This window comes from Megalops cyprinoides, chromosome 3 (assembly GCF_013368585.1).
Source record: "Megalops cyprinoides isolate fMegCyp1 chromosome 3, fMegCyp1.pri, whole genome shotgun sequence".
In the NCBI taxonomy this organism is placed as follows: domain Eukaryota; kingdom Metazoa; phylum Chordata; class Actinopteri; order Elopiformes; family Megalopidae; genus Megalops; species Megalops cyprinoides.
The window spans coordinates 54,465,469-54,482,712 of NC_050585.1; the positions used below are offsets into that span (position 1 = coordinate 54,465,469).

The 17,244-nt window shown below is 45.7% G+C and overlaps 2 protein-coding genes across 3 annotated transcripts in view; one reads left to right on the plus strand and one right to left on the minus strand.

Annotated features, from left to right (window-relative positions):
* The window catches only part of LOC118775092 (CD99 antigen-like protein 2), a 10,573-nt gene extending 6,126 nt beyond the window's left edge, over positions 1-4,447 (minus strand). The window contains exons 1-3 of one of the 2 annotated variants that reach the window (XM_036524808.1): positions 4,297-4,447; positions 2,170-2,229; positions 1,756-1,800 (exon numbers count right to left, since the gene is read on the minus strand). In XM_036524808.1, the coding sequence (XP_036380701.1) occupies positions 1,756-1,800; positions 2,170-2,229; positions 4,297-4,351 (160 nt within the window). In that variant the 5' untranslated portion in view covers positions 4,352-4,447. The remainder of the gene's footprint in view (positions 1-1,755; positions 1,801-2,169; positions 2,230-4,296) is intronic. The other variant, XM_036524809.1, reaches the window with a different exon arrangement.
* An 8,234-nt stretch (positions 4,448-12,681) lies between these two features.
* Positions 12,682-16,881, plus strand: LOC118775671 (mitochondrial ornithine transporter 1-like). The gene is made up of 6 exons (XM_036525691.1): positions 12,682-12,855; positions 13,164-13,422; positions 14,349-14,489; positions 14,612-14,784; positions 16,305-16,463; positions 16,757-16,881. Exons 1-6 carry the CDS (start codon positions 12,729-12,731, stop codon positions 16,879-16,881), a joined length of 984 nt encoding a protein of 327 aa, XP_036381584.1. The 5' UTR covers positions 12,682-12,728.
* The last annotated feature ends 363 nt before the right edge of the window (positions 16,882-17,244 follow it).

Consider the following 17,244-nt stretch of genomic DNA (forward strand, 5'->3'; position numbering starts at 1 on the left):
ATTACAGCGCGGTGCGGTTCATTACAGCGTGGTGCAGAACATTACAGCGCGGTGCGGTTCATTACAGCGCGGTGCAGAACATTACAGTGCAATGCGGTTCATTACAGCGCGGTGCAGTTCATTACAGCGCGGTGTGGTTCATTACAGCGCGGTGCAGAACATTACAGTGCAGTGCGGTTCATTACAGCACGGTGCGGTTCATTACAGCGCGGTGCAGAACATTACAGTGCGGTGCGGTTCATTACAGCGCGGTGCAGAACATTACAGTGCGGTGCGGTTCATTACAGCGCGGTGCGTTTCATTACAGCGTGGTGCAGAACATTACAGCGCGGTGCGGTTCATTACAGCGCAGTGCGGTTCATTACAGCGCGGTGCGGTTCATTACAGCGCGGTGCGGTTCATTACAGCACGGTTCGGGTCATTACAGCGCGGTGCAGAACATTACAGCGCAGTGCGGTTCATTACAGCGCGGTGCAGAACATTACAGTGCGGTGCAGAACATTACAGCGCAGTGCGGTTCATTACAGCGCGGTGCGGTTCATTACAGCGCGGTGCAGAACATTACAGTGCAGTGCAGTTCATTACAGCGCGGTGCGGTTCATTACAGCGCGGTGCAGAACATTACAGCGCGGTGCAGAACATTACAGTGCGGTGCGGTTCATTACAGCGCGGTGCAGAACATTACAGTGCGGTGCGGTTCATTACAGCACGGTGCAGAACATTACAGCGCAGTGCGGTTCATTACAGTGCGTTGCGGTTCATTACAGTGTGGTGCAGTTCATTACAGCGCGGTGCGGTTCATTACAGCGCGGTGCGGTTCATTACAGCGCGGTGCGGTTCATTACAGCGTGGTGCAGAACATTACAGCGTGGTGCGGTTCATTACAGCGTGGTGAGGTTCATTACAGTGCGGTGCGGTTCATTACAGCGCGGTGCGGTTCATTACAGCGCGGTGCGGTTCATTACAGCGCGGTGCAGAACATTACAGCGCGGTGCGGTTCATCACAGCGCGGTGCGGTTCATTACAGCGCGGTGCAGAACATTACAGCGCGGTGCGGTTCATTACAGCGCGGTGCGGTTCATCACAGCGCGGTGCGGTTCATTACAGCGCGGTGCGGTTCATTACAGCGCGGTGCAGAACATTACAGCGCGGTGCGGTTCATTACAGCGCGGTGAGGTTCATTACAGCGCGGTGCGGTTCATTACAGCGCGGTGCGGTTCATTACAGCGCGGTGCGGTTCATTACAGCGCGGTGCAGAACATTACAGCGCGGTGCGGTTCATTACAGCGCGGTGCAGAACATTACAGCGCGGTGCAGAACATTACAGCACGGTGCGGTTCATTACAGCGCGGTGCGGTTCATTACAGCGCGGTGCGGTTCATTACAGCGCGGTGCGGTTCATTATAGTGCGTTGCGGTTCATTTCAGCGTGGTGCGGTTCATTACAGTGTGGTGCAGTTCATTACAGTGTGGTGCAGTTCATTACAGCGTGGTGAGGTTCATTACAGCGTGGTGTGGTTCATTACAGCGCGGTGCGGTTCATTACAGCGTGGTGCAGAACATTACAGCGCAGTGCGGTTCATTACAGCGCGGTGCGGTTCATTACAGCGTGGTGCAGAACATTACAGCGCGGTGCAGAACATTACAGTGCAGTGCGGTTCATTACAGCGCGGTGCGGTTCATTACAGCGCGGTGCGGTTCATTACAGTGCAGGTTTAGAGCACACAACAGACAGGTGAAGGCGTGTGGATCAGACCTCCTCCTCCCGGTCTTGCTGGTCTGGGTTTGGGCGTGGCTGCGGCTGTAGCAAAACACAATAATCATGTTACAGGGACTCATAACAAGCAGCACCCTGGCTCAGCGGCTGCAATGTGCTGCAGGATGACAGGGTTGTGCTGGGTTCAGCAGGCAGTACAGGCTCGGAGATTTTAGCTCTCACTACAGACAGAGTCAGACTGAACAATGTATCCTATTGTGGGTGCAGCAAATATGTGCTGTCAATCACCGATACCTATGAACCAATCAAAAGACTTTCCTTCCAATAGCAAAGGACTGTTATTGGCTGAAATCTGTGCATTGTCAGCAGCACATGATGTCTGCAGCAGGGTGGTGAGAGGTCACTGTCAGGCCCTGAGTCGCGGCTGACCGCTGTACGGTGGGTGATACGTACGCGCTTTGGTGGGCACGTTGTCGAACAGAGCGTCGGACAGGTCAAAGTCCTGGGACAGGCCTGCAATTAAGGACACAAAACCTGTTAATCCAACAGAAACAGCATCACGGCCTGAGCGATCGCTGTCTTCAACAATCCAGGAACCGAACGACAGGCTGTTCCCCTCCCCCGACACCATGATTATATTTTTATCCTGCATGAGCACGTTGAAACTGAGGGGGTGGTTTTCACTGTCTGCTGGGTTCTGGGTAATGCTGTCACCACAGCGGCACACACAGGCTACACAGCCCGGACACACTGTCTGCACTGCTAACACTGACACTGACAAGGGGAGCAGCAGAGCAGTGTGCCGGCCCAAGCGCTCCTAAACCTCCACGTTAACACAGAGCACAGTGGGGCTCTCAAAGACAGCAGTCACAAACTCTGACACACTCTGAACACTCACAGACAGCAGTCACAAACTCTGACACACTCTGAACACTCACAGACAGCAGTCACAAACTCTGACACACTCTGAACACTCACAGACAGCAGTCACAAACTCTGACACACTCTGAACACTCACAGACAGCAGTCACAAACTCTGACACACTCACAGACAGGAACCACACATTACCTAGTTGGTTCACTTGTCTTAATGTTTTGCCATAGTAAGAGTTTGCCTCCTGAAACTTAAAAGATGGACTTTTTTGTTTGCAAAGCATTCAACTCAGTAAATCTGCCTTAGTGACACAGACCACAAGTCTGACCAGGACAGGGATGTGTAATGTTTACATCTGCATTCTCTCCAGAGATACAGCAGTATTTGTAGCACAGTACCATGTCCTGTGTAAACTGTCCATTAACTTTTTTAGTCCATTAACAACTGTATTTCCTCATGTGCACTCATCTGTAAGTGTTTATCTGGCAAACTCAACTTCTCATTGCAGAGATTAATGTGGGGAAAAGCCCTTTATCCATATTTGGAATGTATGTCCATGAACGGCCCAGGAGAGAATGAAGCTTTTACCTATACAGTGTTTAACTGCCGTGTCAAGTCGATATCACGCAGTCAGTATTCTGCCCTATAACTTCAGAGAAAACAAACACCAAATGCCAATTCAAACGTTCTTAATTTAAATTCAGCAGCTTTGCTGATTTAAACGGGGATGCTATTTTCCTGGCTATCTCACAAATATATACTTCATCAATGAAACCCAATCACCTGGCATACAAAATTTGGGATAAATAATTAATGATGCAAAACAACTGAAACGTGTTTAATCATTTTATCAGTATGTATCATCTCTTCAGTTCAGGATTATGTGAATAATATAATAAAATATATATTTAATGTATATAATATATAATGTATATAATATACTTTATATATACAGTATATACATATACAGTATATTGGTAAGCTATTTTCAGTTTTCCTCAGTAACTTCATTAGGATTGGATGGCACAGTGGCGCCCAGGTGAGCCGTAATCCTCCGATTCATCTCGCATTATTCAGACTTTTCCTATAACAACATTAGGATATCAGGCCATTTCTCCACTGAAAACGCAACAGACCCGAAAAGTGGTTGATTCTACCGTTTGCACTTTGTGACAGAATGTTGCAATGTTTGTTTGTCTCTGTCTTTCTTTAGGGTTGCTCGGTGGATGTGTACGGGGCGGCTTCCCCTCTCTGACCTCACATAGCCCCTAAACAGCCCCCACCCCCAGCTTTCACCCCCTGGGCTGTAAAATACCGCTGAGCTTGCAGGCAGTCACGCAACACACTCTCCACAATGACTTCACTTTCATGATGACTGGAGAAAAACAGCCATGCCCGAGCTGGCATACGCTTCTCTTCACTGGTATCAAAAACGTGAAATACATGGCGCATTGAGAATGAAACGACTGTCTGTTGCCAACACAAGGGTGGCTTTAAATATTATAAACAAATAGTGACCACCCGGCCATTTAAACGGAAGTTATTCCATTTATTTGGCCAAATATCACGGTTCGGTATGCATGCAGAAAACGCTAATCCGTGCCCTTCTTAATGTGTTAAAATCAGAGTTCCGTTATGTTTTTAAATAAGAGCTCCCACGTCAGCAAAATACGGGGCTGGGCCCATCGCAAACCCGCTGTACGTACCTTCTAAAGCCAGCAGACAGATTATCAAGAAAGTCCATGTCGGGAATTTAGCCATGACGGAGCGTCCGGAAGGAAAATATGCTCAGACACAGTAACGTTTTTCAAGGTGTTTGATTTCGGTGCCTTCAGCTACACTTTTCGAAGTTTTTCCAGGATCAAGGAGTTTTACGTTTTTCCAGGATCGGAGAAGCGGCGCGACAGCCGTACTCTGCGGCGACAGTCTACAGACCGAAGCACCACGCCGAAAACACAGGGCACCACCAGCGGCGTGGCTGGGCGGGTCTCTCTGACCGCCGGGTTACAGTTCCATTTCCCTGAACCACATGGATGGAGGCGATAGATTACTGGATAGTTAGCTCGAGAAGAATGGAGTTGCGCTTCATCCCCATAAATATTGTATAACGCATGAGGAGGAGAGCAGCATAAACCGGATGTTTACGGTGATTGGATCTGTGAGGTCAATTTTATTTGTGCTGCAGACACGCACGGAACGGCTTTGTGTTTCGCTTCCTTTCCCCTTCAGTGGTTATCGGTTCATACCAGCGTGCCACTGACCTTTAGAAAATAAGGGGACATTTAAGGTAAAATGTACTGACAGACTTAACCAATGAACCCAAAGATGTGGCAGTTACTGACGAGGTTTCTCAGAAAAAGTCTGGATGTCAGGAGGTTGTGCTGTGTGTGTGTGTGTGTGTGTGTGTGTGTGTGTGTGTGTGTGTAAGCGTGCATGTCTGTATGCGTGATTGTGTGTATATATGTAATTGCCTTTGTATATTTGTGTGGTTATGTGTATATATCCATGAGTACTTGCATACCTGCATGAGTCCCTGTGTATAAGTGTGTATAAGAGTGTGTGTACATGCATCAGTGCCTGTGTGTGTGTGTGTGTGTGTGTATATGTGAGCGCACACACACACACACACACACACATACATACACACTCACTCACTTTTATGCACCAAACACTCAGATATTCAGGTGGCTATTATAGATTTATAGATAGATTGGCACATGTTCAGATGTGTTCTGTTGTGTTCAACTTTACTTGGAGTTTGAAAGTGTATCAGATTTAAAATATATGTTTATGTGATACTCGACAAAATATTGCTTTCATGTACTCATTATCGGGTCTCTATATGATACATAGTTATGGGGAAATGAAGCCACCTAGTGGTCAGAGGGTGTTATTGCACTGTACCGTCGCCATTTTCTGCCGGTCCCATGTGTTTGTAGAAAATGGTAGGTATGGAAGTTAGGAGTGTCTGCCCCCATTCAAAGTTTTAATGTTATATTGTGTTTGTAATTGTAGTCAAACAACTGTAGTGTTTAAAACAAAGCGTGAAGCATTAAGAAAACTAGGAAGTTTGGATAAACCGCACTACATGCGTGTTTGATTCAGTAAATGAATGCTTCACGTTGCTGCTGGTTTATCTATGGCGGCCGGCTGGTGTAGCTAGTTTATCGTGCTGCTGGATTACAGGTTGTTGCGGACAAACCATGCTGACGTGTTGGAAGTGGAACGAACAGGCTCTGGATGTGCTGACCGGGCTGTGCGTGAGCAGCGGGCTTCTGCATCCCCCAGTGGACAGATCTGCTGACCGAACTGCAGCACCAGCAGAAGGAAAGCTGCATTCAACCCGAAAGCATCCCTGTGCTCAGCGCTAACACCCAAACACGCACTACTGATGTGTATGTCGCGAAAGAGTCGGCTCTATGAGCCGGCTCCTTTCGTGAACGATGAGAGCTCCCGTCTGAGAGCCGATTTCTTTTTCTTTCTTTTTTGTTTATTAATTATTACAAGACAAAATAATAGGGTGATCTTTTCGCCACTCTGCTCGGCCACATGCACGCCATGCACTGACTGAATGTTGTGTTGATGTGCGTACCGTGCGACCAATCACGTGTGATGACAGACAAGTATCATGTTTTCACATTAATGTTTTTATATCAAACATAATGTAAAATAAGGGTATTTTGGAAATTAGAAGGTTTAGTATAATTACATTGATAAAAGTGATATACGTGCACACATACCAATAGGTGAAAACATTGCTAAATTTGGCTGAATTATAAAAGCCAGAAGCGGTATTAAATGAAGAGCCATTTGGGAGCCGAAAGAGCCGGCTCTTATTGCTGAGCTGAGCCAAATGATCTGGCTCACTAAAAAGAGCCAGAATTCCCATGACTAACACGCACATAATCATTGCGCTCGGCTACTTTGCACTTATAACCTGGACTTGCTTTCGTATCTGTCTGTGCACTTGCTCTTTAAAAACCTAGACCCTGGCAATCATGTTATCTCGGGTTTGTTTTACGTGTGAGGATGTTTAATGTGGCACCTGTACATGGTGCTTTCGTTGCTTCATGTGTGGAGAATCTCCCGGAACGTTGCCTTCTTAATTACCCAGTATGGGTAAATAAAGTCACACTGAGTTGAACTGACCTCTCAGACTGTAGTCTCAGGCGAGTCTATCGATTCGGGTCAATTTAATTAAGATCCACTGTATAGGCTTGGTTTTACATTATTTACTATTGCCGAAGTAAATCGGTGACTAAAACAGAACTACTTCAAAACTATAACATACCAATCACGGAGATCACAGTCACAGCGTCGGTTTTGTGTGACTCTGTGTCGTGAGGGCATCACAGATGGTGTTATTGAATATCAGTCAGATCATATTGTAGCAGTGCGTAATTGTGTCGATATTTAGGAACAAACAACGCGTTACATTTAAAAGGACAAGTAAAAACAATCAGTTCAAGCTCATATTTCCATTCAACCGATTTGCCGTTAAGGTAACTTTGGAATAGCAGCTCCCCAATCGCAAAATAAGCCGTTATTCGTTTTACGTGACACTTTTGTGACTTTACATTATTAGTTGTCATAATGCACAAACGTATTCTTAATTCTGATTTCTCATTTATTAGAAGTCGTTTTTTTTCTATTTTTCAAAATTGTAGATATTGCCTGGTCATGAACCTGCAGTAATCACATAGTTTTAACTGGCCTTCGGGTCTGATTTTGCGCGTCCATTATGAACTATAGAACACGTAGGGTCGGAAGTAGCCAGTGTATTAGTTAAATATTCCGGAATGAAATTATGAATCGTACTGCGATCTTGTAGCCCCAAAAGCATCAATGCGCGCATTAGTGCGAATATGGCCGACTGTGGGCTCCCCTAGCTGAGAACTATAAAAATACCTCTGTTATTCGAATAGGTATGGACATCTTTGATAATTTGTGTGTGTGTAGTGTGATATTAAAATGAGTATTGTATAAAGTGTCTCGAAAAACCTTCAACAAATTTTGATAATCAATTTAATTTCGTTAAACGGTCGTAGTTATATTGGCAAAGGGGTTCCGGTTCCGAGGCCATCAAAGCGCAAACACCGGTCACATTTAATGTCCTGTTTCGTGGAAATGAAAGCTTTAAATGCGAAAGAGTGAACACGAGTTCATAATACTTAATCCAAAGGTCAAAGGAAATTGGTAGAAAGCCCATCAGAGAGCGAAAATGACGCTGGGCGTGTAGAGCAGAGTAGGATTATTGGGTTATTCCTGCTCTGCTCTGAACACAGGCCCAAAATCAAGACCCAGAACCCGAGTCCAGGCAACAGAGATGGCAGAAATCAGGTGGAGATGTGGAACAACCTGATTGATACCAACCGGAAGCCCTACCTGTTCAAGGCCGAGAGGCCGACAATCAAATACAAGAAGGTAATGTCCACTGGTCGTGTTTGCTGTCTCCTAACCCTCTTCTCCCACTTCTTCAGAGGGGTGCAACTCACGGAGTTATAAACTGTCTTCTCTCAAAGGGGTAAAAAAAAACTAAATTCCTGTACCTGTGTGGTCTGGTTCCATTTCTAATGGTGGCATTTCTTACTTATTTGCATTGAAAGATGTATTTTTTTCTTTTTTATGTTTAGGATGCTATGGTATGGAAATAAACAATTACACCTTTAGACCTGTTGTAAGTGTCCCTATGCACTTTGACTGTATTCGCCATTTTTGATCAGTTTATTTTCTCCCAGCTGGCTCTTGCTGGCTCTTGCATGCTTGGACTTTTTGCTTGAGGTAAGAAATGAAAGACTTGCCAGTAGAGGGCAGGATTCCTAAACTCAGGCCTGTAATCTCAGGAACTGCAGATACCAGCACATACCAGCAGAGGGGGGTGTTTGTTAAGTCCAGTGGTGTACAGTCATGTCAATGGCAGTCAATACCTCCACACTGAAGAGTAATTTATTTTCTTTCAAAATAAGATTAGAAAACAAATGCATGTATTAAATACAGGAAATGCAAACCCCTAGCTCCGCTAGGACAAGACTATATTCTTCAGGAAATTAGTCTGAACTACATGAAATGGTCCACCTAAAAAAATCTTGCCGCTTGCTACTACCTGTTCTGTCAGTCCCATTGTATTCTGTGGGAAGGCAGCTGGTTGTACTACAGCCCTTCTTAGACAAACAGAAATGAAATCCAAACAACTCTAAAATTAGACCCATCTCTTCAGACTGCATCTCGGTTCTACCTCAATCCCGCCCCCTAACACCTGCTACCTCTGGTATTTGGTGTTTATTTTATGTGTAGTATTGTGATGTATTTTGGGTTCTGTGATCTCGTGACTGATATATTGTACTGTACTTGGCTCCATTGCCTAGTCAGATTACAGAAGTTAACTTGTGGTAGGGCTTGAACAGTGTTATGCTCACAATCACTGGTCTGGGAGTGCTGTTAGCCTGGTCTGACACTGTTGCTCATTCAGTTTGAATGGAGGCACTTCTATTCTCTTGTGCTGGAAGCTGCCCTGCATAAGAGTGTCTGCTAAATGAATGTAATGTAATGTAATGTAATGTAATGTAATGTAAATTAAGCCTAATTCTAATGTCACTCCTTCCAACAGTAACATCTGCAAGGTTCAGCCATACTTTGGCCCTTCATAATGCGTGCCTATATTGGTCCTTATGGACAAAGGTGCAGCATTTGACAAGCCTCTGCTTTTCTCTCTCTGTAGACAGTTCTCTCCATAATTATTCCTACTCCTGGTTAACTATGCTCAGAAAATGTTATAATATAAAAAGGCATGAATTCATTGTTTTGTAATACTTTAAGAATATTGTCCAGAGCAAAGTTATATATTTCAGAAATAATACCAGAGGAAGCTCTACCAGCACCCACAGCAAGTGTTTTTTTTTAAATTGGTGGAAAAGCAGAGAGCACAAGCAGTACCATCGAAAGTGAACGTCTTTTGTATGTGTTTATTTTTGAGAATAGCCAGATTCTGCCTTTCTGTGTGCACTCCCTTTTTTACTTTGGATCTGCTCTTCCTCCCCAGGTCTCTTGCTTCCAGTTACCATGGAAATCCTGTATCAGTTTCAGCACTTGCTTTACCCCAGATCTGAACAGCTTAACATCAGGTGCAAAAGGATTGACAGGCAGGCTCTGCCCTACTCCAGAGTAACGCCCTGCTATGGCCAGCCGTACTCCAGAGTAACGCCCTGCTACGGCCAGCCGTACTCCAGAGTAACGCCCTGCTATAGTAAGTGCACCTCCCATGGTCAGCAGACAGATGGTGTGAGAGGAGACTTTAGGTTTGTTTGACTCTCACTTTATGCAAAATAGACAAAGAACATTTACTTTCAGGGACTGTGGTATTGTTGTTGTTTTTCATTATATAAAGATCAAATCTAATACACAATGCCAGTACCGTATCTGTAAGGTGTTGTATGGAGACATCTCTTTGTTCATAAACCAATAAATGGGTCACATTTTAACACTGTCACTCTGGGCGATTTTCTGTATCACCGTCATCTTTTTCCCTTTTGAATTCATGTTAAATGCCATCCGTCATGACTCACATTGACTCTTTGTATCATTCTCTGTGAAACATTCTGACAATTCCTTTCTTTAGAGCACTTCAGTTAAGAGAGTGAGTGGAATTTCATTGCTTAATTGACTAAACCATCAGCTCTTTTAGGCCACTTGATGGGTCTCCCATCTACATTTTTCTGTTCCTTTACAGACAGTTAATTTAACCAAGCAAGCACTGGACCTGCTATTCTTGGAGCAACTGACAGTTAGTGAGATTTAAGTGAGAGTAGCAAATAACTGGAGAAAATTCTGGAGAAGACATTTACTCAAAATAATGCTCAGGGCTGTCAGTTTCTACAGTAATAGTAGCATGCCTGGTTGTTATATACTCAAGTGCAACATGTTACTGAAAAGGAGAAAAGCCTCACTTTTCTTGTGAGTGTCACACATGAGGCTGCCTGTACCACAACAGCTATTCTTTTTGACAAACCTGAATTCCACTGTCAGAATGGGGGTAAGTTCTCATCTGGCAAATAAGCAAGCCATAAATCATTCAGAAATTGTGATTAAATTCTACAGCCTGCTGTCAGTCGGTTGTATCATAATATAGCTCTGTAAACATCATTGGCTGCACTGCACATGAATGAAAGCATAAACAGTTAGTTAATTAGTGCTTCTATCAAAAGGAAAGAGACATTTCTGGGAAACAGTTAAGCATAATGAGTTGGCTTACTGTTCATCCTATTTCATCTTATCATTATTCCATCTAACTTTCTACATGCAACTCCACCTACGGCTTTTCAGGTACACTTTCCAAACTTGGCTAATACCTTCATCTGGAAATTGCATGTGCTTTTTATGCCAATACCCACACTATTTTTGAGATATTTATCATTTTGTGTGGCAAAATGTCCCGTTAACTAACAGAACATATAGAACCTGAACTCTCAGGCTCTCACCTTGCCTTGCGCAATCTCACGTCAGATTTGTTAACAGATCTTTGTTAAAAAATATTTGGCCAAAGTTAGCAAACCTGATAACTACTAGCTACTATCATGCTAGGTTTTTAAAAGTAAAGTAAAAAAGTAAAAAGCTCTTAAAATTTGTTCTCAAACTTCCCTTTCTGGTTATGTTCTCCTGTCAGAATGGTGAACGGCGAGTACCATCGCAATTCGAGGGTGTTTCATTTTTAATCAATTGCTCCACCGTGTGGTCGGAGCAGGAAGTGCTGCTTTAGTTCCGTCCTTAAGGAAATAAATGAGTAAAATACAATGCGGTTTTGTCTGAGTCGCGGGGAAAATGACCCTATATAATAAAAATCTTCGAGTGTGCTGTAAGAACCAGTCATTTCGTTCTAATCACGGAGTTTTAGAACAGAGGAAAGAGATCTAGAAGCGACCCTTGCAATATGTATATATTTTTGGGGGAAACCAGATTAATTTTCTAATAAAAGGCAATACTGTTAAACCGAGCGGCGAAGCATTTCCTCCCATTAAGGGGTTTTAAAAGTGTGAGATAAGTATCGCACTATTTTCTGGCTAAATCATGCATAACTTTATTTGGTTACGGTTGATATTTGCTTAGCACATCCATAAACCCTGATGGAACCGTTCGCAATCTGCATTCTCAGACACAGTATTGATTAAGCCCTCATTTTTGTTCATTTCTGCTGTTACGTGTGTGGTTGGAAGAAGAAACAACCATTGATATTCAGCTGGAGGTATCCTATCAACTGGAACTTGCTAACAGTTTTTGGTTTACAAAGTTTTTCGCATTTGAATGAAAACATTTCCCAAATATGAATGTAAAAGACGTGTGTGTCTCTGTACGCGGTGCAAATATATCTGGGTGGATATATATGCTATAAGTAAGTGTGTGCGTGTGTGTGTAAGTGGATGTAAATACAACACGTTTCCATTTGATTTTCTGTATTTATTGTTCTCTGTCGGTAATCCCTTCAATTGCGATTAACTGTTAGTGTTTTGATTACTTTAAACTCAATTCTATTCAGAGCCAGCTCGAAGCTGTTGTGAAATCACGGTGTTCTTACAGTTCTGTATGCAAATGTTTTCTCTACCCTCTTGAACTCTTGAGTACTTATCGTCATGCAGATCCCATGTCTGCTAGGAACACCGAAGCAAATGATTTTTTTGTAGTCGGGATTGCGCCTGTTTGACTGAGACATGCTCCTTGGAAACACCGATTTTTGTGTGTTTAGCGGCATACACCTCTTTTTGGGTTTTAATTATTTTTGAAACATAATTTAAACCAGTGACCAGTTAGTTTGGTTTGAGGTCTCGTACTTGAAATTCTTTTTTGCGCTTTTGTCATTACACTATCATCAGCTGAAACTGTGACACAGTAAGTAAAAACTTTTATTCTGTCATATATTAAAACGGACGATATATGGACCGACCTAGGTGCGAAATGCCGAATTTTGAATGTTCAAGTGTAAATCTGCTTAAGACACCAGTCAAGGGACAACATTAGATGATATTAATGTTGTAATATTGGTTGACATTACCACTAATACCATACTATAACCTTGATGTACACGCAAGACGCAGTATTTTTCTTTTAAAAGGTCAATCAGGTATTACCCGTAACATGGTTACCGGTATAAATGTACCTGACTGCGTGTTCAGGTGACGCTGCCGCCCGGTCCGTGTGCGCGGCTGACCGCATGGCTCCGGAGGGGACGCTGCATCCTGTCATCGACGCGTTCATCAACCTCACGGCGGGGGCCGCAGGCAAGTGATGGCGGCTCCGAGCGGCAGGCTTTACCAGCTGAACCAGTGCATGAAGAAAAAACGGCCCTGTCAATGCTGATTAGTAGGGACAATTTCATAATGTGACCAAATGGCTAAGGATGTGGTGTCCTTTTGCAAATTGTAGATTTTTATTACATGTGTGAAGTACTGCTGTAGCCTGACCTATCCTTGTAAGATTAAAATTGATCTTGCTGTATGTTCTCATAGACATTGGACATTGGAGCTGTGTAGATTGTATTCGTCATGCTGAAGAGCACTAACAGATGTGTGTGTGCTGGTCTATGCAGGCGGGGTAGCCTGTGTGGTGAGCGGACAGCCGTTTGACACAGTGAAGACGAAGCTGCAGACGTTTCCCGGCCTGTACCGTGGCTTCCTGGACTGCTTCCTGAAGACGCAGCGGCAGGACGGGCTGTGGGGGCTGTATCAGGGCACTGTGCCCGCCCTCCTGGCCAACGTGGCAGAGAACGCCGTGCTCTTCGCCTGCTACGGAAGCTGCCAGCAGCTCACCGCCAGGGTCTGCGGGTTAGAGAGCGTCTCCGATCTCAGGTGAGGAGGAAGGGGCCAGAGAGGCACGTGTTAGAGGGACGGGAGGCAGACAGGATCTCCATCTGCCCTTCATTTATCCTGCTTTTGATCGTCTGAGTGCTCCTTTATCTCTCTCTGTGTCTCAGTGCTCTCTCTGTGTCTCAGCGCTCTCTCTCAGTGCTCTCCCTGTGAGTCTCAGTGCTCTCTGTGTCTCAGTGTTCTCTCTCTGTGTCTCAGTGCTCTCTCTGTGTCTCAGTGCTCTCTCTCAGTGCTCTCTGTGTGTCTCAGTGCTCTCTCTGTGAGTCTCAGTGCTCTCTCTCAGTGCTCTCTCTGTGAGTCTCAGTGCTCTCTGTGTCTCAGTGCTCTCTCTGTGAGTCTCAGTGTTCTCTCTCAGTGCTCTCTGTGTCTCAGTGCTCTCTCTCAGTGCTCTCTCTGTGTCTCAGTGCTCTCTGTGTGTCTCAGTGTTCTCTCTCAGTGCTCTCTGTGAGTCTCAGTGCTCTCTGTGTCTCAGTGTTCTCTCTCTGTGTCTCAGTGCTCTCTCTGTGAGTCTCAGTGCTCTCTCTGTGAGTCTCAGTGCTCTCTGTGTCTCAGTGCTCTCTCTGTGAGTCTCAGTGTTCTCTCTCAGTGCTCTCTGAGTCTCAGTGCTCTCTCTGTGAGTCTCAGCGCTCTCTCTGTGAGTCTCAGTGCTCTCCCTGTGAGTCTCAGTGCTCTCTGTGTCTCAGTGCTCTCTCTGTGAGTCTCAGTGCTCTCTCTCAGTGCTCTCTCTGTGAGTCTCAGTGCTCTCTCAGTGCTCTCTCTGTGAGTCTCAGTGTTCTCTCTCAGTGCTCTCTGTGAGTCTCAGTGCTCTCTGTGTCTCAGTGTTCTCTCTGTGAGTCTCAGTGCTCTCTCTCAGTGCTCTCTCTGTGTCTCAGTGTTCTGTGAGTCTCAGTGCTCTCTCTGTCTCTCAGTGATCTGCAGAACGCAGCTGCAGGCTCCTTGGCCTCAGTCTTCTCCTCGCTGGTGCTGTGTCCCACAGAGCTGGTGAAGTGCCGCATGCAGGCCCTGCATGAGATGAGGGCCGCAGGCAAAACCTCTCTGTCCTGCCGAGTGTGAGTATCAGTGTTCCGTGCACCGAATCTGTCAGCCTCCTGATTGTGAAGTCACAGCTTGGAGTTGTGAGGTCACAATGCTCCTTGCTGCCGTGGTAACGGGCTCTCTGCTCTCTGCTCAGCTCCACCTGGTCCATCGTTAAAGGCATTCTGCAGAGGGAGGGGCCGAGCGGCCTATTCCAGGGCATGAGCAGCACCTGGCTCAGGGAGGTGCCCGGGTACTTCTTCTTCTTTGGGGGGTATGAGATCAGCAGGAGCCTCTTCACCCAGCCGGGAAGCTCCAAGGATGATCTGGGTAGGCCCTCCCTCGTGCCCCGTGCACAGGGACCAGACAGATGTGCCGAGCTCAAGTGTGAAATATTCACAGGAGGCAGCAGCTTGCCAGGCCTGAGCCAACAGCCCATAGCATCAGACACTGTGATATTTCTAACATGTCACCAGCATGATTTCCATAACTGTGACTTCAAAATAGTGCTTTAATGTATTTAAATACGCGTATTTATGACAGTAAACCGCGACCTGCACTCAGCCTGTGCACCAGCTGGGAGACAGAGCTGAGCCCGTGATGAGAGGAGTGATGTTCTCATTTCGGTTTAGTGGCAGCACACTGCCTTCAGCAGCAGAGGCAGTGAGTATTGTGCATATAGATGCCGCTGTTTATCACTAATGTGACAGTGGGGGGATCAGATTACACTGCGTTCACATGCTGCTCTATCACAGGGAGAGAGTAGAAAGCGTGTTTCCTCCCAGCCTGAAAAAACAACCACAGCTGTGGCCATTTTGCAATTTCTCCGGGTCAAACCTAACAGAAGAGAGCTGATTGATGTCAGTCACGTTAACTGTTACCTGTTACCTGTTGACGTCATAGAAAGTGAGTTTCATCCAAAGATGGGAGTATGACAAACCTTTGTATTGTCACGGGAGTGTCCCATTCTGCTCAGTGACATCGCTAATGACTAGCTGAATCCGTGGCTCACAGTTACCATATTTACTAATAAAACTTTTAGAAGGTTTTTTGATCATCATTGTGTTCTGTATTATCAGGTTTGTCTAGTCTCAACATAATTAATATAACAATCTAGTCATAATTTAAAGTGAATGTTGTCACCCTATGCCTTGACATAGCCCAACCCTACTGCCTGCCCTCTGCCCCCTGACCTCTGTGGCCTGATCTCTGTTTCTGTGGAGTCGTAGGCTCTGTAGGGCTGGCTGATGGCTTCCTTTCTCAGGCTGTATTTGCGGGCTCCCCTTTCCACAGTGGGGGCACAGGTGTAATGGTCAGATCAGAGGGTGAAGCGTTCCCCCTGTTTGCCCTGTTCGCCCTGTTCAGTAGTGATGGCTGGGGGCTTGTCCGCGATGCAGGGTGATGCAGTGACACCGAGTGAGTTCAGCTCATGGGAGCCACATAGGATTTAGAGAATGGGAAGCAGATATGTTTTCTGCTCGGGTGGTATGGGAGAGAGAGGTGGGGGAGAAGCGGGAGATACAGAGACAGAGAGGGGGGGGGGGGGATAAAGAAAGAGAGCTCTCTGGTCAACCACTGGGAGAGAAACAGATTGCAGTGCAGCAGTGTGGTGTAGTGGTAAGGAGCAAAGAAAAGTAAAGAAAGGTTGCCGGCTCAATTCCCGGCTGGGGCACTGCTGTTGTACTCTTGGACAATGCACTTAAACCACAGTTGCCTCAGTAAGTATCCAGCTGTAGAAATGGATACAATCTTAAGTAGCTCTGGATTATTGCCTGCTAAATGACAATAATGTAATGTATTTACAGGAATTGTGGATTCCAACATCTCTGCATGTCTCCCCCCCTTTGCAGAGGCACTCCCACTGGTGGTGAGTGGAGGAATCGGAGGCGCTTTCTTTTGGCTGGCTGTGTACCCCATCGACTCGGTGAAGTCTCGCATCCAGGTGCTGTCCATGGCTGGCAAACAGGCCGGCTTCTTCCTGACCCTGATTAGCATCCTACGCTCAGAGGGTGAGCCTCCCTAAGCGCTCAGTGAATGTGAGACTAACAGAAATATGAGCAGGCGTTGGAGGTTGTGTGTTGAGTGTTGAGTGTTGAGTGTTGAGTGTTGAGTGTTGTGTGTTGTGTGTTGTGTGTTGAGTGTTGAGTGTTGAGTGTTGAGTGTTGAGTGTTGTGTGTTGTGTGTTGAGTGTTGAGTGTTGAGTGTTGAGTGTTGTGTGATGTGTGATGTGTGATGTGTGATGTGTGTTGAGTGTTGAGTGTTGAGTGTTGAGTGTTGTATGACGGGATTATGTTTGTTTCAGGTTGTCTTGCCCTGTACTGTGGTCTCACTCCCACTGTCCTGCGCGCCTTCCCCTCCAACGGTGCTCTCTTCCTGGCATACGAGCTCACCCGCAAGGCTCTGACCAGCCAGGCCCTGGGCAGCTGAGGTGACTGAGTCACGGGGTCACGGGTCACGGGTCACGGGGTCACGGGTCACTGGGCCAGCATGCAGAGATGGATCAGCACTGCTCACTGTGCTGAAAGATGAACACATGAACTATGGAAGGCCACTTCTGGGCTTTAAAGAGACTGAGGGATCCAGCCCATGCAGTGATGGCAGATTCTCATAATGAAGTGTGGCTCAGAGTCCACAGGGGACGGAGGTGGCTTCACACACTGTTTAAATCAGAGTTTTACTCCAGCCGCACCACTTTATTTAGACCTCACCGCTGGTCAGTTCAGTATGTCTGTATTTATATATTTATAAACTCTGACCAAACAAAAACTGATGGAATATCATTTGGTGTGA